We start from the raw sequence: 25,072 nt of genomic DNA on the forward strand, positions 1-25,072 counted from the left end.
CTTCATGACAGATCACGGAGGTATGAAAGCTGCGTTTCCATCCTGGCAGCACCACCCTGCTTCCTGCAGAAGCCTTTTTATAATTAGCCTTTCATGTGGCGGAATGCTTTTGGCATAACATATTCGTATTTATTGGTCCATAACTGAGAGGGAGAAATCATTTTCAAATCTGAAATTTGTGCTGAGTCTTGACTTCCTGCAGTGAGGTGCAGCCACATATGGTTCTCAAGTGTGCAGAATTCAGAGCTGGGCTGAAATAACAAGTCTTTGTTTTTCTAGGTTTATATTAAAGTAGAAGCAATTGAAATGGGCAGCCTTTATTAAGTAATACACAAATCATTTGTTTTCTGTTAGGGGACAAGATTGATTTTCTTTCCCTTTTTTTTTTAACAGACTTTTCAAATCAGAAAGCATACCATTTTATAAAACATTTCATGAAACACAAAACTGTGCAAAAAAAAGATGATTTTCAAGTTCTCAAGTGAATTCATTTACTGACTAGGCACGTTGGTGAGTTGACTATTCTTAAGCAGTCCATAATTGGAAGGAAAGTTCCTGAAAGAGAGGAAAATGAAATATATTTGTATACATCAAGAGACAAATATTTATACTCTAGTGGCAATGCAGGATTTAGGCAGAGGAAGCAGGCGAGCTGAAATTTAATAGAAATGAGAATACTTACAGAAAACAAGGAAAAATAAAATTATAGAAATTAAGGACCTAAAATCTTCGTGTTCAGTAGGCAGATGAATGATTTAAACAGTATGATGATCATCAAAATGCCATCCGTCATGACATTTATGGGTCTGCTTTCAGATGGCCATAGTTTTTTCCACATGGAACTTTCAATATTAAAATATGCGGTGACTTCCCATGGATACACACTTGTCACCTGAAACTCAGCTTTCAGATATATTTTAATTAATATTATTAACACCAAATAATACATTTTGATGTGTTAACTACAACAAAATTGTTGTTCAAAACCCAACCGGCAATCAGAAGGGAACAGAACCGATCCAATCACAGCGGAGACGCGGCCGTCGCCAAGCTTACTCCCCACAGCTCCGGTCACGGATGCCCGCCCTGGGGGCCGTCTCCCTGTTCCCCGTGACCTGGCCTGCCCACCCTCCTGTTCCCCGCCATGGCTGCCACACCTCATATTCCAGCAACTGCTTACTTGCCTCAGACCTGTGAGGCTCCTCCCTGCCTCCCAAACCTGCGGCAGCCTGTCACCTCTGACACGAGCTCCTCCTTCGTCTGCTTCAAGATTTCAGCTTATCCTTCAAACCCTCTTTGGTTTCTTTCCTCCTCCTCTGTGGAGCCTTTCCCTCCTCGTCCTTCCTCGACCAGCGCACGTGACCTAGATCCCTGCACCCCCTTGGCCTTCACCTTGCCTGCCAGGACCACACGCAGCATCCGTGTTCTGTGGGACGAACCAGGCTGTTTACTTTAAAAGGGGAAACAGCTAATATGCCTGTGTGCCCAGTCCTGTCCAACTCTTTGTGACCCCATGCACTGTAGCCTGCCAGGCTCCTCTGTCCATGGGCTTTCCCAGGCTAGAATACTGGAGTGGGCTGCCATTTCCTGTTCAGGGGATCTTCTCGACCCAGGGATGGAACCCATGTCTCCTGCTTTGGCAGGTGGATTTTTCACTACTGCACCACCAGGGAAGCCCGAGTGTTAACTGGTATTGCTTAATCAGTGCACATTTCCTCGATGGCTTGATGGCTGTGCCCTCTTATAAGTGACAGACTTGCTCCTGACTCGAGGACTTCCTGGGGATGCAGGACCACCCACACATCAATCAGCAGATCAGAATCAGGGGTTCACCCTCGGGTGCTGTCAGCCAGTACTCAGAGTGAAGAGGGGTTTTGGGGGCAGAAGGGGGCAGAGAAGCTCTTGAGGAACTGGCAAGCTCTGGAGAGCCAGCGAAGAAGGGAGGAAGCGGGGAGCTGGGCAAAGGCAGGGTGGGTGGAGGGCCAGCTGGGGCCTGGTTTCCGCGGAGAGGCCGTGGGCCCCTCCAGAACAGGGGTGGCCCCTTCCCCTGGTGCATCCAGGGCTGGCGCAGGACCCAGGGCGCGCTGGCCTCAGGCTGATGTCGGCCCATGAAAGTAGGTCCCAGGAGTGAGAGGAGACCGACAGGAGCCTGAGGAAGCACGATCCATCACCATCTTTACCGTGGATCCTCAGCAATCGCTGCAAGACGCACCTGAGCGCCCAGAGCTGGCCTCGCTCATTCCCACAGGATCCAGCCCCACCACATGCACGTGGGAACAACTGTGAACCCACTTTGCGGAGAGGAGTTTGCTGTGTGTAGGCGCTAACAGCTGTATATTGTAATGGACGGAATAACACTGAGGGTTCAAATTTCCTTCAGAAAAGCATATTAAGATACATGATTACCTCTATGGGGAGCAATATAGTAATAACTATAGGAAAATGTAATGACTCAATAAATCTATTTTAGAAACTTATTCTACAGATGTGTACGAACGTGCACAAGAACAGAGATGAAAGGCTACACTGTCTCGCACTGTCTCTAATGAGTGCAAAACACTGGAAGCAAACGACTTGTCTGTCAGCAGTTGTTTAAATTATGATGCATTCATATAAATATTATTCAGCCAATAAAAAGAAAAGCACATCTTTATAATTTAAAATGATAGAAAAATGAACTCAAAGGTATACTCTAAAGTGAAACAAGGGAGGTAGACAACAGTGTACTGATCTGTACGTAAAAACAGTAATAATCTGTGCAGAAGCAAAGCATATGTTTATCTCTAAAAAACCGAGACCAAGAGCTGCTTCTGGGTGTTTCAGGGCAGGGGTGGGAAGTAAGACTAACTTTTCATTGTACACTTTCCCCAAAGTTTTAGATTTTGTACCAAGCACATGTATCACCTATAAAGGGCATGTTTTTGTTTTCCAGCTTCACCTTTCTGATGGAAAAAGCCAGTGGTTACAGAAGTAGACGATCTCATTCCCACTGACAGACTAACAGTGAGGGGTGCTCAGGGTCAGCATTTTAAAATTACAGAGCCATTTGCTCACTGACTCATTTAGTCATCGGCTCCTCCATAAGCACTGTCAGGCCAGGGAGCGGGCTGGGGTCTGGATGCAAAGTCAAATGAGACGTGGTTCCAGGTGGTGCTGGTGAGAAAGACAAACACATGCCAAGTGAGCGGAGACCAGCCCTGCCCTCACGAGGCATCTGCTCACTTATTCCACCCCCTCGACCGAGAGCCTGTTAGGCGCTAAGACTGTGTTAGGGAGTGGACATGGGCAGGTGAGGAAGGGCATGGATCTTGCTGTGGAGGTCAGGTGAGGTTTTACATATGTGTATATGTGAATGACAACATTTAGCAACCTGGCAAATTCTCTTCCGATGGAAGAATGACGCTAACTTGACCTGATGAGGCAGATAAAGTCCTAAGGCACAGTCCTGCACCCAGAGACACGATGCCCCCTGGCTCATTTCAGTCACCAGGTAAATGACAGCTGCTTGTAGACATGGCGCCCGCACTGAGGGTGTCCACGCCCAGGGTAGGGGCGGGGGCTCGAGAGGGAAGGACCCCATGCTGCAGGTTAAGAGCTCCCAGGGCCCTCCGAGGGATTCTGCACCCACGGCACAGGGGGAGACCCTGGGTCAAGGATGACTTCTGGAGTGGGGAGGCATGTCAGTCTCCCCCCAAAGCTGGACAGACCGGTGCGGGCCAGTTGTACCGAGAGCTGGGGAGAGGGGTGAGGACAAGCGATCTGGGGCAGAGAATGGCTCGGGTCTCACAGCACCCTGAAGGTGAGAGCCCACGAGGCTGGAGCAGACAGCAGAGGGAGGCAGGTGGCACCCGTGCTGGGAGCCACGGAAGGACTCCCACCAAGACAAGGAGAACAGTGACAGCAGGACAACTAGGTCTGCAGAATAAGAATCCCATCCAGAGTCAGTTCCAATTAGGCAGGATGAGGGGAGGATGCAAGTCAGACTTTAAAATGTCCTACAACCTTTCTCAAAGATGGAAACAGAATCAAGCATAAGATTTTGCTATTTTAGGTATAATGATGGATTTTTTTTCCCTTTCTATTCCTACAATGTCAATACCAATCAATACAATTAGTACATCACTATAAATAGTAGATGGGCTTCTAGTGGTAAAGAACCCACCTGCCAATTCAGGTTAGATATAAGAGATGTGGATTTAATCCCTGGGTCTGAAAGATCCCCTGGAGGAGGACATGGCCACCCACTCCAGTACTCTTGCCTGGAGAATCCCATGGAGGGCTAGTCCATGGGGTTGCACAGAGTCGGACATGACTGAACTGACCTAGCATAAATAGATATGATTTGCATACAGAATAACAAACTACTATTTATATTTATCACGTATAACCTATAGAGTAGCTTATTAATTATATTTTTGACTACATTGTAATTTTTCTCTAAATCATCAGAGTCACTGTCTAATTTTAAGTTAGACTGCCTGAATTGTAATTCAATTTATGTGAGTGATTTTTTCCTTCCTGTTTTGGGTCTCTGCTAGCTACACCCAACCATTCCTAATACTGCCTGTCAGGAGTCACACTGATCATACTGACAATATCACTCTTTGATATTCATTGACTTGCTAAATGCTCAAACTGCCAAACACTGTGCTAAGAGATGGAACAAGAGGATGAAAACACGAGGTCCTGTTTTTTAAGGCTCTCACTATCTGGCTATCAGATCAATAACCAGTGCAAAGAGGTCTGTACAAAGTTCCTGTTGGAACAGAGACTGAAAAAGGCACCATCTCTGCCTGGGGCGTGTAGCAGGGCAAGTTCTAGGGTGAAGAGAGATTACATTTTAACATGGACTGTCATGTTTACACTTCTTAGCAGGACCTGCGAGATCCTTCATTATGTGTCCTTTGTCTACATAGACAAAATCATCTCTTGGTTTTTCTAATAATCCAATATAACTGAAGTTTCCTAGATAACTGTGCTTTCCTAAAATCCAAATATTTGCATAAAGTAGTAGACAAGAGCAAATACCTAGGTTTGTGTCAGGCAGGATTCCAATCTTCAGAGCAAATAGGTAGGCATCACTATTGTGCCCATTTTACAGATGGGGAAACTGAAGCTTAGACTGAAGTTCAGAGAGGTTAAGTCACAAAGCTGGTGGATGACAGAGCTGGGTGAGACTGCTTCCAAGACCTTCCCTATGTGGTCCTCTTCTACTGGGTCCTGAAACCCTGCTGGCACCCTCTGCCTCCACCACCCCACCTGGCGTCCATGTCTCTCCCATGCGCTATACCTGTCTCAGCCCCGCTATCATCTTCATTGCCCATCTCCCCAGCAGACGGCTGTGTCCATCATCACTGCGTCTCCACTGTCTGCAGCACAGCAGCCGCTCAGCCAATGTGTCTGCATGAACACCAACACTGATTCAACTTGGAATATCTTGAACAAAGGAAGATTCAGAACCTAAATACAGCCAAAGAATTCCTTCTTCCGGGAGGAATCTGGGGCAGGGGGAGGGTTATCAGTCACAGGGTCTGCCAGCACGCAGTGTTGTGGGGCTACGTCTAGGAATGCAAGGTAAGATAGAGGCCAGCCCCTGTCCTCAAAGAGCCTTCAGTGTAGAGGGAGTGGGTGCCAGCCCGGAGAGTGGACAGCTTACAGCACACCTGGGAGCAGAGACCCTGGATTATACTGGATGCTGCGCAACTGACTGCAGCCGCCGGGCTGGGAGCCTCCACAGGGATCTATCGCCTGAAGCCTGAGCATCTTCCTTGGTAAAATGGAGAGGACAGTCACCTTTTTACTGTTGTGAGGATTCAATGAAAGTGATTAAGCACAGGTTACAAGTTGGTTGGCAACTTGTAACCAATCTAAGTCACACGTTATCAATATTAAAATGAGGAAGTGTAAAAGCATGCTTTTTCAGAGAGCACAGCAGACTGTGGTTGAACTGGTGAAGACATCGTGGAAGGATGGGCAGGCACGGCTTCCAGACGCAAAGGCCCAGAGACAGGAAGTGCTGGTGGGTCAGGCCACCACCTCCATCCGTGCTGAACTATCCTATACTTGAGGGTAAGGTCCACGTCCTACAGACCTCAGGGCTCCTGGTGCCTCATGTGTGTCTGGCGGAGAACTCAGTAAACGAATCTTGAGCGGGGAGGCTACGGGGATGACTTGGGAAGGATGCGGTGTGCACAGAGGGACAGGACAGAACCAGGCTGCAGTCTACCAGTCTTGGCTGTTGAGACAGGGAGGAATGAGGCTCAGCAGAGTATTTGCTGAGTAAGGGAAGCCCTCGAAGGCCAAGCAGAAACGTCCAAGAGCATCCTGGTGGCTCCTGACCTTTCTGCATCACAACCCCTTTCTACAGTCCAATTGATCTATGGTTTCTTTAAATGAAAATAAACATAAAATTGAACAATTTCTATGAACAAGCTCTGAAGACTATCCATTGATTTACCCCTCCAGGAATCTGTCCATAATTTCTGATTAAAGAGGCCTACACTTACTATTCAAGATGCCAATTCCTAAAAACAACACCAACTTAACAAAAACTTACTAAAGAAAATAGTGGAAAAATTTCAATGTAACATCATAAATTGAAAAAATGTCTTATTCACATTCCCTTTCTGTACAAGAAAAGAGGCACCAAACAAAAGAGAACCCCAAACACTTATTCTGATTTATGAGTGAAGAGAACTATTTTCTTCCTAAGAGTAATTGGCTAATTTTGGTGATTAAGGAGAAAAAAAAGCGCTCCTATTCACCATGTATATGAAACGTGTATTCGACTTCAATAATGAAACCCTGCATTATGGTATCACCTGCCAGCCTTCACAACACTCCAAACACCACCGTGCTTAATGCTCAGAACCACCGCAGGAGACGAGGAACGTCTCCATTGTGCTGACGGCTGGAAGCAGACCATGTCAATCGGCGACGGGCAGGGCTCACACACTCTCTTACAAGTCAGGTTCTCTGGGATGTCAGGGCCCACGCAGCATTCCTGACAATCCAGGAAAAAACAAGAATAACTGAAAAGTGAGACCAGATTAATGGTCTCAGATTAATGATATCTTTCTTTCACGATCCCTATTGTTTGAATTTTATGAAACAATTTTATCAAATACTTTGCAATATTTATCTTCTTAAAAGCAAAACTTCGTTTTGCAAAACTCAAAGCAGAAAAGGACACACACGCGAAAATCATACTTTCACAAGCCTAAGGTAATTATTGTCCAAAATTTCCAGCACATCTGTGTCGTATTATGAATATATACAGAGGGAATATATACAGTCTTTAAAAAAAAATGGGGATCACAGTATCAGTAGGTTTGGGAAACTGCTTCTTTTCCACTTGAAACTGAAAAATTTTTTCGTCTACCGACCAGCCGGTTACACTTTCACTGAGGGGGGAGCAGAGTCACTTACACACTGCGGCGGCCGAGCCTCCTAGCTCGGGCCTGACTGGCTTCCACTCCGCAAGTTAATTTGCCACTGTCACCAGGTCACTAGTTGGTAGTGGAGGAAGTGCGTGGAAGAGCATGAGACCGTCTTAGTCCTCCAGGCACATCAGAGAACCGGAACGAGGACACTCACCTGTGTCCGCCGGACCAACGCCGCCTTCCTTTCCCTTTCCAAGATGGCTGACCGTCCTAGCAAAAGAAAAGACCTTTTTACTCAAAGAGAAGGCAGTCCCTCAGGAAATAAAAATTAAACATTTTATACAGTCTACAGTTTAAAAAACAACTTAGGCCAAATGATTAAAGAAAAGCTTTATTAAATATTTGTCAGTTTTAAGAAGTGCCCTCAATTACTAACCAAATAATGTATTACAAACAACTAGTTATGAGGTTTTACATTTGTTTAACAGGGTATAATTGGCCCCAATTAAACTGACTAAACTAAGGCTTTTTAGATTACTAAAACAAATTAAACTTTTTAAAATGAGAATTTAGGTGATCTTAAAACCTTTCTAAAATGGATAATGAAACTTGCTAAGTTGTAACCTCCCTGGTTTTATTAGTTATATTAAGATAAATTAAGTGAGATTAAAATCTTATTTGATTTATTTACCTTTGAAAATGAAGACCGTTTAAGGGTTACACATCCTCAGCCTTGTCGAGTGCGACCTCAATTAGTCAAGTCAGAAAGTCTTTAAAAGCTTTGTGCTTATTGCTTCCAGCATGGAGCGAGGTGTTCATTAACGTACCAAAATTCTCATAAAAAATCCAAAGTTGCACTAGTGAAAAAACGCTCAACAAGATGAAAACTGATCACATCTTTTCAGAAAATCAGTAGTTATTTTAAAACCAGTTTTTAAACAAGATTAGGTTTTGCGTAGTTTTAACGTGCCATTCAAGCAGCTGGACACCATTTGGACTCTTTAAACAGCATTTAAATCTACGGTGAGTATATAATGGTACATTTAGTTTTATACCATGTTTTAAATAAACTGTACAATGTTTAGTGTGACCCTTTTTTGACAAGCATTGTTAGATGAATCTTTTCCCTGTTTACAACTATTTATGAAGGCCTTTTTAAATAAGAGAGACATGAAATTGTTAGCTCACACACACAAAATTTCTTTCAAAAGTTTATTTAGTATCAAGCAAGAGGAGACTTTGCTTAACACTACAGAACATTTCAAGACTTGAGTTACAAAAGAATACCACATTATTTGCACTTGTAATTGGCTTCCCTTTTTACGCATGTTGGCAAGAGAAAAAAAAAATAGCATATGGCCAAAAGATAAAATAACTAAATTTCTATGGAAACCTTTAAAATGAAAGGTGAGGCTTATGTTAAAAGGATGGATTAACATATTTAGTAAACCTATCTTTTTTGTTTAACACTAGTTAATCAAAGTTATTTTTTTTCCTTTTGATGACCTATTTTTCATATACAGACTGGAAATAACAAAATTTTACAAGGTTTTTTTTTTTTTTTTCTGCCCAGGTTGATGTTTCAACAAAGTAGTTTTAAATTCCATCCATTCAGATTTTAAGCATTTTGATTTATTTAAAAAGGGATTGTTCATAGAAAAAAATTACTTTGAACAGTATACAGGACTGGTGGAGACTGGCTATGTCACAACAGCAGACAGCACAATCAGTATCTGCCGTACGGCTGGTCCCTGTAGACACCCTTCGCGGTCCTCGCCGGGGGGGCCTTGTGTCTCGAGTTAGTCCACTCCTCTTGCCCTAAAGCCAGTCAGACGAATCACAGTTAGATCAACGCCAGAGAGCCCACGGCTTCATTTTGCAGAATCTAACTTAGCCCTGAACCCATGGTAGATGTCATACTGAAGATATAAATCCCCAAGGTACTAAAAAATCTGAGAGAGTTCACTTTAAAACAATTACAAACACAATGGAAGATGTTCATCTCACTAGCGAAACCTACCAGCCTGGGAAGACATGATCCTTGTATCTTAAATGACAGCCAAGTTTGCAAGAACTTCCTTTTGGTCACTCGTCTAATAAAAGCTCACACACTCCAGCAGCAAATTGAGCTGCCTCTTGCTAAACGTGCAGACATCTATGCATGGGAAAAGGGTCACCTGGGATTTCTTCTTCAAAGACAAAGAAAACACAGATAAAAATCTGTGAAGGCAAAAGGAGAAAAATACTGGAGTGCAAAATGGCAATGGGCAGTTTGGGAAATATGGCTTCGTTCTTCATGGGTCCTTCATATAAAGAAGGAAGGAAAGCTGTACTGGGTAGAGATTTATGTTTCCAAAATACTTCCTGGATAGGAAATAATCTCATGACATAACGTCAAATTGCATGCATCCTCATACTAACTCCACACGGAACGAGGGATTTCCAACAGAGGACCCTGGTTCACCCCAGCTCAGGGCTGTCAGTGAATCACTTGAAGGTCTTTGACAACAAATAGTTAACATTTATGCTGCAGCACACAGCGATTTAAAAGCCATGTGTCCACAGAGACCAATTTTAAAAAGCTGTGAGGAAAAATGCTTAAAATGACCTCTTCTTTGATACAAACATGCAATCAACGTCATTCCCTCAAGCTAACTTGCATCAATTTAAGTAGACAGCATTCAACAAACCAAGGTATGTCTCTTAAGTGTTTGTTACGAATAACGACAAAAAAAATCCAAGGTGCGGTCATCAAGGCTTGGGGCAGGTGATATAACAAAATGCACTTCAAAAGGAACACTGGAAAATGGTTTTTCAGTTATGTTCAGAGAAATGTCATAACATCCATTAACGAGAATCCTGACTCACTTGCGTTGGGCATGAGGCACTCATCAGCGCTTTGCAGCTGACTGAAGCTTTGTGCTCTCTGATCTCTGCGCCCGCAGCAAAGGAGGTTCTCAGTATCATTAAGTTGCTGCATCCAATTCTTTTAATTAAACCTGGCGTCCTTCTGCATATTGAGACTCTGGACGTGGACTCCCCAGCACCTCGGGCAGCTCCCACTGGACTCAGTGGGGTTTCACTGTCTCCCTGTAAGCCTGAGACAGCCATCCATCTCCTCCCTGTCCCAGTGCTTCTGTAACCTTTAACGAATGACTTCCACTGTAATGTTTTTAGAGGAACTGAGATTGGGAATAAATTAAAATAAAAAGATGGGGGTGGTGGAATCACCACTATAGCAATTGAGAGCTGTAGTCTCAACTGCTTCATTTTTCTTTACTGTCAAGAAGCAAAGACACTTCAGAGAGACTCATTCTATCAAGTGTCTGCAGTTTGGCAAACTATTCAAGTAAGTGAGAAAATCAGCACATTGCAATCAACCCAAACAGAAAATCTAGGTTCAGAATCTGAATGCCTGCAATTTTATGCAAGTCTTTAGTCCCCTTTAAATATTAAGTTTAAACCTTAGAGAGCTTTTGAAAATAGCTGGATAAGCACAGATGAACTGAGAGGCAGCGGTGGTCTAAAATTCTGTCTGTATGAATCTCCCCACAGTTAAGTGCTTTAAGGTGTTTCCGTGACCTTTCTACTTATGGTTCCACTCCAGCCATTTACTCACCATAGGAATCATAAGTTTCTTCACTGAGTCCATGTCCATAATCATAGTAATCAGCACCACTGCATGAAACAAAACGCACAAGCAGAGAAAGACAAAAACACAGTTAGGACAAACTGACTTGGCTGTGAGTTTAAGTCACACTTGATGAAGTATCTGAAACTTAAAGATAACTGCTAAAGGCAGGGCTAAAAGCTGAACAGAGTTCCCACGGAGAAGAGCGATCTTATCAGGGGTATCATCGGCCCCTCCTGTGGTCGCTGACTTGAATTCACAGCAAACGTGTCTGACACTGAACCACCACGATCAGCCTGTCCGCGTGGAGAGCGCTGACAGCGCCTGAGGAGGACGCGGTCTCTTCTGGGTGGAAGCGTGGTCTGAGAGGGCACGCGTATGCAGTGGACCCAGGCTGGGCTCATGCAAGGGGTCAGGGTGGGGGGATGCATGTGCAGGAGGAAGGGCGGCCATGGCTTCTTTCCCACCGACACCGAGCTCACGAAGGCACAGCCCTGCGGAGCAGACACTGCGATGCTGGGCGGGCCCCAGGCACTGGGCTTTACAGGAAAGCAACACGGCTGTGGGGCGGCATGTTTCACCTCCCCAGCACCGCCCTGCTACCATCAGGAGCGGCCGCTCAGCAGAGGCTGGGGATGGTGGGTGGGAAAGGCCCCTGGGTCCAGTCACCCGCCCTGGCCGAGCCTGTGGGGACAGAGGCACACATGCTGCCGTCCTGTATTCTGACGCGCGACGTCCCTGAGACCTGGGAGGGAGGGGTCTGTCACCATGGCCATTCTGTAGATGATGCAAAACAGGCCACTCACACACACAAAATGTGTGAACTAGGCGTAACCTTTACAGGAACCAATCTGGGGAAATCTGGATGACGGGACTATGGCCCACACAATCAGCTTCTCACACTACTCTGGTGTCTGAGGAAGGGCTTCCACCCACTCTCCCTGGCTTCCCCTTTCCCAGTCCTCTTAATTTTGTAGGGAAACAATCACCCTGAATTTGTTATCTTGGATCGTCCTGGGATAAACACTCTCATTATTCCAACTTGATGCAATCAAGCAAAGAAGTTCTAATCAGAATGGAAAACGACCCAGCTGAGCTGCTTAGCACCGGAGGAAGCACGGAGTGAATAATACAGCCCACGATGGGGTGTGCCCTGTGCCAGCCCCGAGACCCCCGAGCTGTCGCCGCCTCCCCCGGAGGTGGCAGAGCTGTCCTGTCCATTGTACAGGTAAGGATGCTGTAGAGAACAGCTGGGGAGCCAGCCTAACATCCCGCAGACAGCAGGCAGGGGACACACCCAGTTAGGTCCACACCTGGCTCTCCTCCTACGTTTCACTTCTCAAGCCCAGGTGAATGTGACCGGAGACGAACCACCAACTCCTCGGACGACAGCACAGGGCGGCGAGCCCTGGGAGAAGCGAGGGGGATGGGAGCTGCGGGCTTGTCTCACGCCTGTGGGGACGGGCCTTCACCTCTGCCCTCCTCTGCCAGAATGGTTCCTCTTGGCCTTTGCTCCCAGGCACCTCCTACCCAGCCGTTAGCCCAAATGCCACTTGTAGAAGCTGCAACTCAAAAAGGTTACGCTGCCTGTCCAAGGTCACACTACTTCCAAATGGAAGAACAGGTGCACAGCTAAGTGCACCTTTACTCCACAGCCCGAGCCCTCGTCCACGGGCACGCGTCCTGAGGCACCGCATGCTGTCTCAGGCGCCGGGGTCTGCAGGAAACCCAAAGCCAGTGGATCATGGCGAACCGTAACCGTCTCAGTTCCCTCTGGTCTCCAATGCCTCCTCTCCCTTTCTGTGGTCCTAGTTTTCCATCCTAGTATTATATACATTTATGGCAGGAAGAGAAGAGGGACTAGCTGAGTGAGGAACAGAGAGACATTCGTATTCAAGAAGGAAAAAACTCAGCAAAAACAAGCAACAGCAGCAAAATATGGCCTCCATACTCTTAAAGTTTAACAGTTTTAAATATGAGAACTGCTATAAACAATACTTTCCTCATCTTGTAGATAGAAGTTCAGCAGGGAAACTTTTGATAAAATGCTACTGTCAAACAAGGGTCAAGAAATCTGCCTCTAAACCTGGGCCTCCCCGCACAGACAGTCTTGGGGCAGTGGTCCACCCACCGGCTGAGTCCGAGTGCCCCTCTGCCTGCCAAATCCCACCACACTAGATGTCCCCCAGGCCCTGGGAAGCCCTAACGGCCTCAGTGCCTCACCTACAGCATCTGGACACAGCAGTCAACATACTTTCTCATTTTGTTGAAAATAAATTGGCTACTGCTTCTTAGAAACTCAGCATTAAATTAAGTGAACCTCAGTCTTCTTTCCAAAGGTCAGAAGTTACATCATAATGGCTCCTTAGACAAAGTGGTAATGTTCTTCAAAATCGCATCTTTGCTGCTCAGAAAACAATGAGTGACCTCTTCATAAAACTGAAGAATCACCTTTACTGAGACAGGTCCACCGTTAAGTGACAGGTACTGAGACCAGTAAACAGGAGAAAAGCAACTGCCTTCTGACTAAACAAAGTCCCCTTGATTAAATGCAGTGAGCAGTAATGAGCATCAGGGTGGACTGGAAATCCACTTGAAGTGCTCTCACATAGACCAGCATTAAAAAAAAAAAAAAAATCAGGGTGACGAATGTTTCCCAATGAACAGCAGGATAAAAGGAAACATAATTTGGTCGGGTGATGGTTTGGTGATAAGACAATCTTAGTTTTGACAACTGAAAACTTTAAACTGACATTTTTTATCATTTCACTCAGTTTCTGATTATTTATTTCAAGACTGTCATCAAGCCAAGAAGCTGGGAGCAGCTGAGCCCCATTCTCATACCTGTCAGTTCCATCTGAATTGCTTTTGCGGCATTTCATTTCGTGCACCTCCAATGTCTATTAACCCAAGATGTGTCCTATTTCCCAAGGATAAACTAAAAACCCAACATAAGGCAAAGGGAGAAGACTCTAAAAATTTCTTCATTTATGAATACAACTTACAGTATTAATAATAAGCAAGAAAACACGGTAGGTTGACTATGCCTTTTCTCCATCAGAAGGGGTCAATAAAAGTCCTTCCTTCAAGCGGTCCAGAGTAAGCGCCTCTCCCGGCACCAACGCCGTGTCTCCCAGGTCTACTCTCTGTCCTCCACGTTCTACCCTGTATCAGGAGTAGGAGGAAGTCCAAAGGCTCAGTGTAATTCCTGGCTTTCCCGGAGGTTATCGATCCATCAACTGGAGTCAAGAAATAGGCCCAGCGCTGGGAGGAAACACAGGGGTCATGGAGCACACTGTAGCACTGGGACCACGCCCACGTGCCCCCCCGGTTATGGACAGGTATTCAAAAGGAGGCCAAAAGTGAGCTCCCAGATCACCCTGTCTCTGCAAACGGGACTAAGAAGGAACTCGTAACATGAATCTGTCTGGTTTCTACCTCTTCAAGCCTCTACATGAATTTCGATGGAAAAGTCGCTGGGACTCATCTCATCAGGCCCTTGGCTGGTCATGTGCAGCTCAAGGAACTCTGGATCACTAGTTACTCTTTGTCTCCAGTACTTGTAAAGCTCTGCCCATCCCCTTCTGTCCCCATCCCCTTCTGTCCCCATCTCCATCCCAATTCCATCTGTGCCCTCCGAAAGTCATGGCTCATCACACACCCTCCGCCTCCTCTTTAGACACTCCCTTACCTTCTTCCCCAGTGAAAGCTCGGTTCTCCTCTAACGACACCTCTCCCTTAGGAGCCCTCTCCTCTCCTCTATCCCGCATGGCCCATGAGCCACTAGGACAATGGGAAGGTGAGTATTCTCTTAACAACCGCCCCCGCCATTGCCACTTGGAGCCCATTACACCCCACTCCTCTGCACAAACACCCAGCTTTCAATCTCTCAATGGCATTGCTGTCCTAAGTCCTGGTGTTTTCTGCATGCAGGCAGATATTCCTTCAAACACGTTGGTCTGCTGACTCTCTGGACCACTCTTTCCACTGATCTTGCCTCTAGTCTCCTTTTACCATCAGCTCCCAGGTCACGCCTTAGTTCCTGTCACATCAGTAAACCCTTCTACCCCGCCTTGCGTCAGCTTCATGGACTCCATCCTCTGACCATGGCTTCCGCTCTCCAGTTTCACTCCTGTCCTCTAGTAACATGCTGACCCTCCTTGGCAGCATGTTGCAATCGTCCCACTACTGCTGTTACATTTTCATCCCTTGTCAAGGGAACCAGTGAACTTTAACCTGCTGGATTCAGTGGTCAGTTCTCAGGTCTGCTGTGTGACTGGGCAGGAGGTGTGACACAGCTGGTCACACAGAGTGGACACCCCGAGGGGATGCAGCCTGGTTCCCACGGAGGCACATTCTGGTCCAACGAAACAGCAGGGCAGTACAACAGGAGCAGAGGGACCCAGGGAGGCAGAGGCGGTCATGCAGACCACGGAGAGGCTTGGTTTCTTATTTTTATCCTGAGTAAGATGGCTCCAGGGAGAAACGTCCCCATAGTGAAGTTTGCCATTACCTGAGATGGGGAAGATGGAGGAAGAAAGAGCTCTGGGCGGGGAGCTGTCAGGAGTCTGGCCTGGGACAGGCTAAGTTGCATAGGCCTCCTGGACCTCCCAGAGCAGTTGGAAAGAGAAATCGAGAGGCTGGGGGAGTGGTCTGAACTGGAGACATAAGTCTGCAGTCCTCGTCGTGTGAAAGGTACTCAAAACCCAGAGACAGCACGCGCTCCCTCTGGGGACACGTGAAAGCAGACAGAGCTCGGACTGTGGAGTAAAGGTGCACTTGGTTCTGAACCTGTTTCTCCATTAGGAAGTACTGTGATCTTCAACAGGAAGCATAATCTTTTTGAGGGGCAGCTTCAAGTGTCTGAAACACAAGAGGTGCTCAACAGAAGCACTGGCAGGAATGAATGAACGGCGCGTGCCGCTCAGGGTGAGGGCCACAGCGGTGTTCTCTGACAGGGCGACAGCGGGGCCACAACGCAGTGAGCTCAGGCACAGAGTCTCTCTCACTGGCTGGACACTTCCTCTGAACCAAATAAAGAGCGGAGATCAGCTTTAACCATATTGTTGTAACGAAGCTTGCCAAGCCTCATTTCAGATGTAACAATTACTTTGTCAAACAAAAAGATTTTAAATGTTAATGTAGGTCTGTCAGGGAATCAGAGACACAAGGTTTGCTATTTACAGTGATCCTCCACCTTTAGTGTGAAAAGCTTCTCAATCTGACCTCACCGTAAAGTGTAAGAACTTACTTGTACTTGACCGATCAAAGGCAAGAAGTCGGCCTTGAGAAGTCACGTGGTCCGCCCGCTGGGCTTCAGGCTAAATTGTCTTAATCATCCCAGAGAAAGATTCCCTCTCCACTTTCAAAGACTTCCAGAAATACAGTCTGACTAACTTGTCACAGTAACAGCCTCGAACAGGCCTGACAGAAAGTTCCATGTTAACCTTCCTCTCTCACGAGACTCTCAGAATCCTTTCTCTCTGGCTCTTCTTCCCACAGAGCTCGAGAGCACCTCCTCCTGTGACAATACGCTCCGGAGGCGGATCACACAGGGCAGGAAGGAAGGAAGCACATGCCTCAGGGGTTACTGGCAAACCTAATTTAAAGGACCTATGTCAACTACTATGGCTTCCCAGGTGGCACAGCGGTAAAGAACCCACCTGCCAACACAGGAGATGTAAGATACATGGTTTTGATCCCTGGGTTGGGAAGATCCCCTGGAGGAGGCAATGGCAACCCACTCCAGTGTTCTTGCCTGGAGAATTCCATGGACAGAGGAGCCTGGCAGAGCTACAGTCCATGGAGTCGCAAAGTCAGACACGGCTGAGTGACTGAGTGCATGCATGCACGCGCACGTGTGCACACACACGTTGACTGCTAGGATCAGGCACAGGGCACTGGGCAGAGACATGCAAACAAGATCTAACACTAATGACAGACACTATCAAACAGCATCTATCATACATTATCAAACGCCGATAAGGGGTCATGCGTTCTGCACAAATTTTCTCTCATATTTAAAACAAACTCACAATCTGGCAATATCTCTATTTTATAAATTTAGGTTAAAAACAACATTTTCCCACCATGTAACAGAGAGTCTCACTTGTTATGCTCTCTCTTGAGAAAGGTGCTATTGGTAGGAATTTCTGAAGTTCAGATGTCACCTGTTCCCAGCATCTGTTCCACAGATATTTTTGGAACACCTACTATGTGCTGGGCACCAGGATGCAACAGTAAACAGGTTCCAGAATTTGTGATAAAACATGTCTTGTCTAGTGTGCAAGGCAGACAGCTGTAAACAGGCTGGTAGAGGACTGTGATTCCTAGAAGCCCAGAGTTCTGAAGGAACTCAGGGTGGGGCGCCTGGATCAGTTTTGGGGTACCTGGGAGTGCCTCCTGGAAGGAGGAAGGTCTAAACTGACACCTACAAGAATAGCCAGACAGAAAGGAGGAAGAAAAGCATCTCAAGCAGAACAATACACAGCTTGCCCTGGTGACAGGACAGTGGTGACTCAGACAGAGTGCCTTCTCTAGAGCCGTGTGGCCGCAGTGGGGGCGGGGGTCAGGATGCAAGTCTAGTTCCCCTGGCTCCCACGGGCCTCTCTCTACCATCTAATCTGATGAGCAGTCACCATACTTGCAGCACAGTGGAAGTATGTTTGGGCACTTTTTCAAAAGGCAACACAATTCAGGGAGCCAGAAAGAGACGATGACCTAAGACATCCACGGTCGAAAGAAGAAGCTGGAGAACTTCTTGCCTGGCTGCTGGAATCCATCTCCTGCTTACATGGTGTGTACACCGAAAAACCAGTCACTCAACTGGATGCTTCAGACAGGTGTGATTTTACACCTTTCGCTATACCATAATATTTCAGAAAAAGGAAAACAAATAAAAAATAAAAAAGCTAACACTCATGTTAAAAGGGAAGGGCCAGTGGGCAGCTACTGCCTATTTGGTGTGCACTCTCCCTGTCCTTCTTAGCAGAAGATGCCTTGTGAGACAGGGTGAAGTGCTAGTGGTAATGTGCCCAGTCATTAACCTCCGTTTCTCGGCCAATTCTACAGGGAGGATACCGATGAGACAGGAGTGAGCTTTAGGGAGTGATGCTTCTGGGGACTTCCTAAGAGCAGGCGGACGCGCCCAGGTGGCAGGGCCTTCCTCCTCTTCTCTCTCCCTGCCTGAAGCCCAGCCTGGCAGCTGGACTGTGACTGCCACGTGGGAGCAAAGTTGAGCCCCAGGGCACAGGGCAAGGGCGAGGAGCATGGGGCAAACAAAGGGAGCGGCCTGGCTGCTCAGCGACTCCACAGAGTGGTCCCAGTGGTCGGAAGCTGCTAACATCCATTCTGATTCGGTGGAATTTGGGGCCAACTCAGAGCTTATCCCAGTCCCACAATACGGTGCAAACATCCTGACGTGAGGGACGCCGCGTGTCTCAATTTTTCTCTGCTGCAGGGACATCCGCTCCCGCTTATTTCAACAGCACTGTCAATACTCTTCTCCATCTGCAGCAGTCTACGCTACTCCTATTGAAAGTTTCTTAAAAGACTGCAGATGGTTCTACGTAATCTTTTAGAAATGATGAATTTTGATTATAGTCCAAGAAAAACAAAAGAGTAAAAAGAGAAGAGTTCTGTTCATGAGCGTCTCTTCGGTTCACTGTGCCTCTCTCCTCCTCCCACACACTTGAGGCACGCATGCACGGAGGCCTCAGGACACTTCAGGGAGTGAGTCTCACAGTGACATGCACTGATGCTGGCGCTGCGTGTGTACACCAGGCTAAACCTGCCTTATACACTCACGGCCACTTGTCAGCAGGCTTCCTGTCTTACATCATCACTTTGGAAGACAGTACAGAATTAACAGTGAGAACGGGGCTGTGCAGGCACACGCACTGTCAGAACCTAGGCTCCAGCGTTTACTGTGTGTGTGAGCTTGTGTGGTGTGCTCAGTTGAGTCTGATTCCTTGCGATCCCCTGGACTGTAGCCCACCAGGATTCTCTGTCCGTGGGATTTCCCAGGCAAGAATGCTGGAGGGGGTTCTCATTTCTCCCTCAAGGGGATCTTTCTGACCCAGGGATTGAACCCACATCTCCTACCATCACAGGCAGTTTCTTTACCACTGAGCCACCAAGGTGTAAACCTGGGCAAGGTTAACTCAATTTCATCTATAAAATAGTTTTAAAATAAATCTTTCATAAGATTGCTGTGAGGTTCAAAGAAGATAGGGTGTTACATACATAAACTTAGGTCTTATTCAAGGACAGCTGTTATGAGTACTACTGAGGTAGAGGTTCCCTCTGAATGAGCAATATTTTTCCTAGCATCTTATTGATGTTATACAAGCTATTTCTGCTTATTTGCTAGAGTGAGGAATGAAGCTTTAGTGACAACAGATCCAGCAAAAATACCAATAACAACTAATAGTTTCCATCTATTTGAAACAGTTCTCTGCAATTTCATAACTTTAAGGAAGGTAAGTGCTATTGGGGTCTTCATTACTTTCTATAAAGCAATATTTTATTAATAGTTGTCAGTACAGAGGTCTTGAACATTTTGGTTAAAATTATCCTTAAGACTCCTTATACATCACAGGTAGGAATTAATGTACAAGTTCTTTGAAAAACATTTTGGCAGTTTCTTAAAAAGTTAAACATATAATTAATATTTGACCCAACAATTCTACTCCTAAATGTCTAAAGGAAGCTAAAATATAAGTTTGCCAAAGATCTGCACATAAATGTTCAATGCAGCATTATTCATAACACCAAGAAGTGAAAACAAACCCGGTATCTATTACCTAGTTAATGCATAAACAAAACTTGGTAGAATCATAAATGGAAAACCATTCAGTAATAAAAAGGAAAGAAACACTGATAAAAGCTATAATGTGGATGAACCTCAAAAACATAATGCTACCTTCAGAATACCTGATGTAAAAGATCATATATTTCGATTATATTTATGTCTTTTTACTTTAGTTGTTCTCAATCTTTTTGTTTTATAGCAATTTGTATACATTATACCTTGATGTGTTTATATTCATATTTATCCTGCTGAGGGTTCTTTGACTTTGTAGATCTGTGTGATGGTATTTTTTGTTAATTTTAGAAATGTTTGTCATTATTTTTTCAAGTACTTCTTCTACCTCACACTTCTCTCATCTCATTCTGCAATTCTGATAACGTTAGACTGTTTTATAGCATCTTGCAGATTTCATACCCAATGTTCCTTCTACTCATTTTTTTTTTCTCTTTTCACGTTTGAATACTTTTTTATAATTTGTCTTCAAGTTCTCTTACTATTTCCTCCATGGTGTACAATCTGTTAATAAGCCCACTGAAATAATTATTCATCCCTGACGTTGTAATTTTTCAATTCTAGCATTTCCATTTGGCTCTTTTTAAGAGTTTTCATCGGCTACATTCTTATCCTATCTGTTCATACATGCTGTCCACCTTTCACACAATATCCTTTAGCATACTGAACCTATCAATTTTAAGACAATGTCTGACAACTGTAATATCTGGGCTCTCTGTTTCTCTTGACTATTATGTCTCGACTCCGGGTTATATTTTCTTATTGTATAATTTTTATTCATAATTGAATGCTGGATGTTTAGGGGAAAAACAGAGAGTGAGAGAAGTAAGATTTGCATTTATAAAGGACATTTCTCTACTTCTGTAAGGCTGTTGGGTGCTGTACTGATTTTCTACCAAAGTTGTTACAGGTCAAGATATAAGGGTGTACAGACCACAGTCTTCTCCTGTAACTTCATAATTTTAAGTTTGCAAGCTCCTTTAATCATACTGGGATTAATTTTAAATATGAAAAACTTCTTACAACACATTCTCGAAAAGCAAAACATTTTGTTCAAAACTTCAAAGATACCTTATTCCAAAGGGAAATCTCAAGTTTTCTATTAGGAGAATTTGAAATTATTAATATGAATGGAAGAAAACTGTAACTTTAAGGATTTCAAAATACATAAGACACACTCCCTCTTATTTGAGGATTTTTGCACAGATCACTGTGTTCCCAGAGATACATCCTTAGGCAAACTTTTACCTCCTTCAAGTCTTAAATCATCTTCTCAAAGAAGCTAAACATGAAGGCCACTAGCTAAACATGACCACCACTAGAACTTAAACTCTATTGAGCACATTCTTTATCCCTTTTTGTTTACTGGTACTTATCAAGCACCTGGGATAGTTGCTGGCACAGAGTAGGTGCTCAATAGTTGTTTGCTGAATGAATGAATGAAAGACATGCCAATAATTTATTTCTTTGGGAAATAAATATTTATTTAGCAAGTATCTGCACGGTACTTTGAAAAGCACTGAACATATAATATCTTATTCACCATAGTGCTTACTAGACAAGAAAAGCAGTTTTCAACCTTGGCTGCTAATAAAAATTAGCTGTATTTTGAAACTTTCAGATAGCTGTGCTATCTCAAAACTCAGATTAAAAATAATAAACAAGAGACTGGCTTGGGAATCTCCTTTTTTTTTTTTAAAAGGCTGTATAAAGGACTCTTCCATTCAGCCCAAGTTGAGGGAGAGCTACTTGCAGTTCCACATTAGACATTCAGAGGTATCAGACGTCTTACTGTGTTTCCAATAAAGGTACTTTTAGAACAGATGTAGGATTCTTGAATGCTACCAACTGAAATGAAAAACTCATACAGGTCCCTTTCCTGGTTGGTACTATACTAGGTGCTGGGGATTAAAGGACAAATAGAAAAGGGTTTCTGCCACCAAAGGCCTCTGTATATAAACAGGAGAGAGATTCTCAAGTCCAGCAGGTATGAGTGATGACCAGAAGCAAGCATGCTATATTCCAGAAACACACAGGCTGGCTGAGTACTCTGTAAACACAGAAGGGGATGTCAGAGGCAGACAGTTTACCAAGAAGGCCTGCTGGATGGAGTGGCGACTGAGTCAAGGCAGCTCTGCTCTGCTGCAACCCATCCGGCAAGGACTAAAACGTGAAGAAAGGGAATCACCCTGTTTGTACCAGTGGGGAAAAGTCTAGAAACACTGCAAGCAATTTTTATAGAAATATGCCAAATAACCACACTGTCTTTAAAAACTGTAAGTGAAAATTACTGAAGGAGCCATGAAGAATTTGACGAAATTAAGTTTATTCACATAATGTATGCTTTGAGATCTATTTCATCTGTGACTGAGCAAATTATAAACGAATCATGACTGAACAATTCAATATAAGGTTAGACTAGGTGAGTGCATGACTTGACATGAGGTTAGAGAAAAATCAGGGCCAGATCAAGACTGGTCCTGTTAATGCAACGGCTGCTAATAGATGGGAGAGTCCTGTATTAATCCTTCGAGCTATACTATTTAAAAATTAATTGCTGGCACTAACCATACTTGGTAGGATTGCAAACTGCCAAGGCTGAATACACTCCGCTTCAAATCGCCTTGTTCTTCAATTTGCCATACATGCTTTCCGTCCCCCCTTGGTAATCAGATTTTCCTTGATCATAAACTTCAGATAACCCAGTGGGCAATCACTGTCCTGGAGAACCACAAATAGATGCCCTCTCCCAAATACCCCCCTGCAATGCGTTGTAGAACATGTAGCATGCAAAATACCATTTTCTAAAATTCAAAAGTCCTGAGTCTAAGATACTTAGCCCTATGGCTTTTAGATGAAAAAAAAAATTATAGAATTTTAACAATAACTAATGGGACCATTCACAAAGCGCCAGGCGCCTTCCGTGTATCAACTCACTTAACACGACAACAGCCTGAGAGGCAGTCACTGCAACCATCGCGTCCCTCATACAGATGAGCAAGCTCAAGCAGAGAGCCGCGGCGCGCGAGCCCAGCCCCTGGTCAGAGAGCCGCGGCGAGGCAGGCTCCTCCCCTTCACTCCCACTCACCGAGTCTCCATTCTGCCGAACCTGAGGCGCTGCTTTATCTACATTACTTTGGCCAAGTTGACATGCATACGTTTTTTTCCCATATCTAAAATGTATTTCTTTCCCTGAACTTTGCCAGAAACTGTTTATTCTTTTTAAATAGTTAAATATACTTATACTGTGTTAAGTGTTACATTGTGTTAAGTGTTAGTCATATCCAACTCTTGTGACCCCAGGGACTGTAGCCCACCAGGCTCCTCTCTGTCCATGGAATTAGCCAGGCTAGACTCCTGGAGTGGGTTGCCATTCCCTACCCAGGGGAATCTCCCTGAACCAGGGATCAAACCTGAGTCTCCTGCATTGCAGGCATATTCTTTACGCCTGAGCCAGCAGGGAAGCCCTTACACTGTTGAACACTCGCTGTATACTAAGTTTAGGCACTTATTGCGCAAACACTGGGTCAAAGGTTACAAACACTTTCAAGGATCCTGACGGACACTCAGAATTCCAAAAGAACACATCCCTTCACAGTGTCAAATAAAAGGGAAAACAGAACCTGCATGGTGTGTGAATTACTTCTGCTTCTAAAGCTGTAAGCCCAGTAAATGAGGTTTGACTAGAGTCTGAAAAAAATTCTCTACTGTAAATCATTCCTCACAAGGAACTTCAAGCTGTGACCTCAAGTCTATGCTTCCAAACATCTTAGGACTGTAGACAGACTACATTAAATGAAGCTGTCCATAAGTTTTTGTTTCACAAATGAGGAATCAAAATGGCATGGATGATTTTGTTTCTTTGTTGAGATTTTATTGACTGCAGTTCTCCTCAGGAAAAGGTTATAGAAGCTTCTAGATGGGACAACTAAACTGATGAGGACAAGTTACCCAGAGACACAGTACAGCGGAGGGCTCAGTGCCAGCCCAGCACTTACTCTGCAACAACCTCAGGGAAGTTCTATGATCTCTGGGCCTCGATTTCCTCATCTGTGAAGTGCGGTAAGATAATAACCTACTTATAAGGCTGAAAAGTGCTGAGAACACTGTGCGGCTCCTGGTACATGTCATCTTTGCAAGTTTACTAAACTTCTGCTCTGTATACTGCTTTCCCTATCTCATTTAATTACAATCTCACAAGTCAAATATTCTTGCCATCATTTTACAAATGAAAAATGAAGACGTGAACAAGTAGCTTGGCCATAATCCTACAGTTGAGGAAGTGACACAGTGGATTCAAATCAAGGTCTGAGTGGTTTCAGAGCCCTCCAGTCTGTTTAACAAAACCATGTGACTCAAGAGTCAAGAAATACAAAAAGGGCTACCAACTTCTTTCATTAAAAAGAGGGCAGAATTTGTTAGGAAAATTATTCTAAAACTAATAAAACCCATTTTGAGAACATATGAAACATGGGGAAAGAAAATATGGGAGATTCACCAAGTAGATCTTTATCTACAGACCTTAAAACCCGGTAGTGAAGGTGTAAAGCTGGTGGCGTGATAACCAACGAGCCCGCTGTTTAGGGTCTACACTGTGGTGAGGAAACTTCTTCCCGGGCACGTTCCCGCACAGCAGCATCTGTCACTGCTCTGAGTGGTTGATCATAAGCACTGCTGTCGTCTTCTCGATGCTATTAAGCAGATGGCGGTGCTAAATCCAAATGATGTAGTGCATCTCCCCGGCGGACTCTGTTCTCACACACCACCATTATCCCACAGCCCTCGGTGATAAATCTCACGTGTTCTCAAGAACACGAAAGACTGCAGTGGCAGCGGCACTTGATTTACTGCCATTAGCACGCCTGTGTCCCGCTGCGGCTTCCATCCTGCCGTGCAGCTCACGCGCGAAGACTCCACGCGGCCACTTCACGGTTCCGGCATTTTCTACATACAAACGGACTTTTTTTCCCTTAGTTGCTTTCAGGTTAAGCAAAAGAATGTGGGCTTGATGTTAAAGAGAACTGGATATGAGGCCTGACTGCTACTCATAGTTTTCTGACTGGTCAAGCTCAAGTTCTCAGAACATTAGTTTCCTTTGTAAAACTAACAATCTTACAGATGTTCTTGGGAATTAAATAAAATGATAGACATGAGAGCACTGAATGTACTAGCTAATACTTGATAAGTACTCAATAGTTATCTCATTCCTTGAAAATATGTTAATGAATCTTGAAA

The 25,072-nt window shown here is 44.8% G+C and overlaps 1 protein-coding gene across 7 annotated transcripts in view; it reads right to left on the reverse strand.

The window, feature by feature from the left end:
• Nucleotides 1–301: 301 nt before the first annotated feature.
• The window catches only part of KHDRBS3 (KH RNA binding domain containing, signal transduction associated 3), a 152,502-nt gene continuing 127,731 nt past the window's right edge, over nucleotides 302–25,072 (reverse strand). For 5 of the 7 annotated variants that reach the window (XM_070476960.1, XM_020893088.2, XM_070476958.1 and 2 more), the window contains exons 8-9: nucleotides 11,002–11,060; nucleotides 8,892–9,200 (exon numbers count right to left, since the gene is read on the reverse strand). In XM_070476960.1, the coding sequence (XP_070333061.1) occupies nucleotides 9,109–9,200; nucleotides 11,002–11,060 (151 nt within the window). In that variant the 3' untranslated portion in view covers nucleotides 8,892–9,108. Of the gene's footprint in view, nucleotides 556–7,596; nucleotides 7,653–8,891; nucleotides 9,201–11,001; nucleotides 11,061–25,072 lie in introns of those variants that run through there. The other 2 variants (XM_070476959.1, XR_011491388.1) reach the window with 2 other exon arrangements.

Source organism: Odocoileus virginianus, chromosome 15 (assembly GCF_023699985.2).
Source record: "Odocoileus virginianus isolate 20LAN1187 ecotype Illinois chromosome 15, Ovbor_1.2, whole genome shotgun sequence".
Lineage (NCBI taxonomy): Eukaryota > Metazoa > Chordata > Mammalia > Artiodactyla > Cervidae > Odocoileus > Odocoileus virginianus.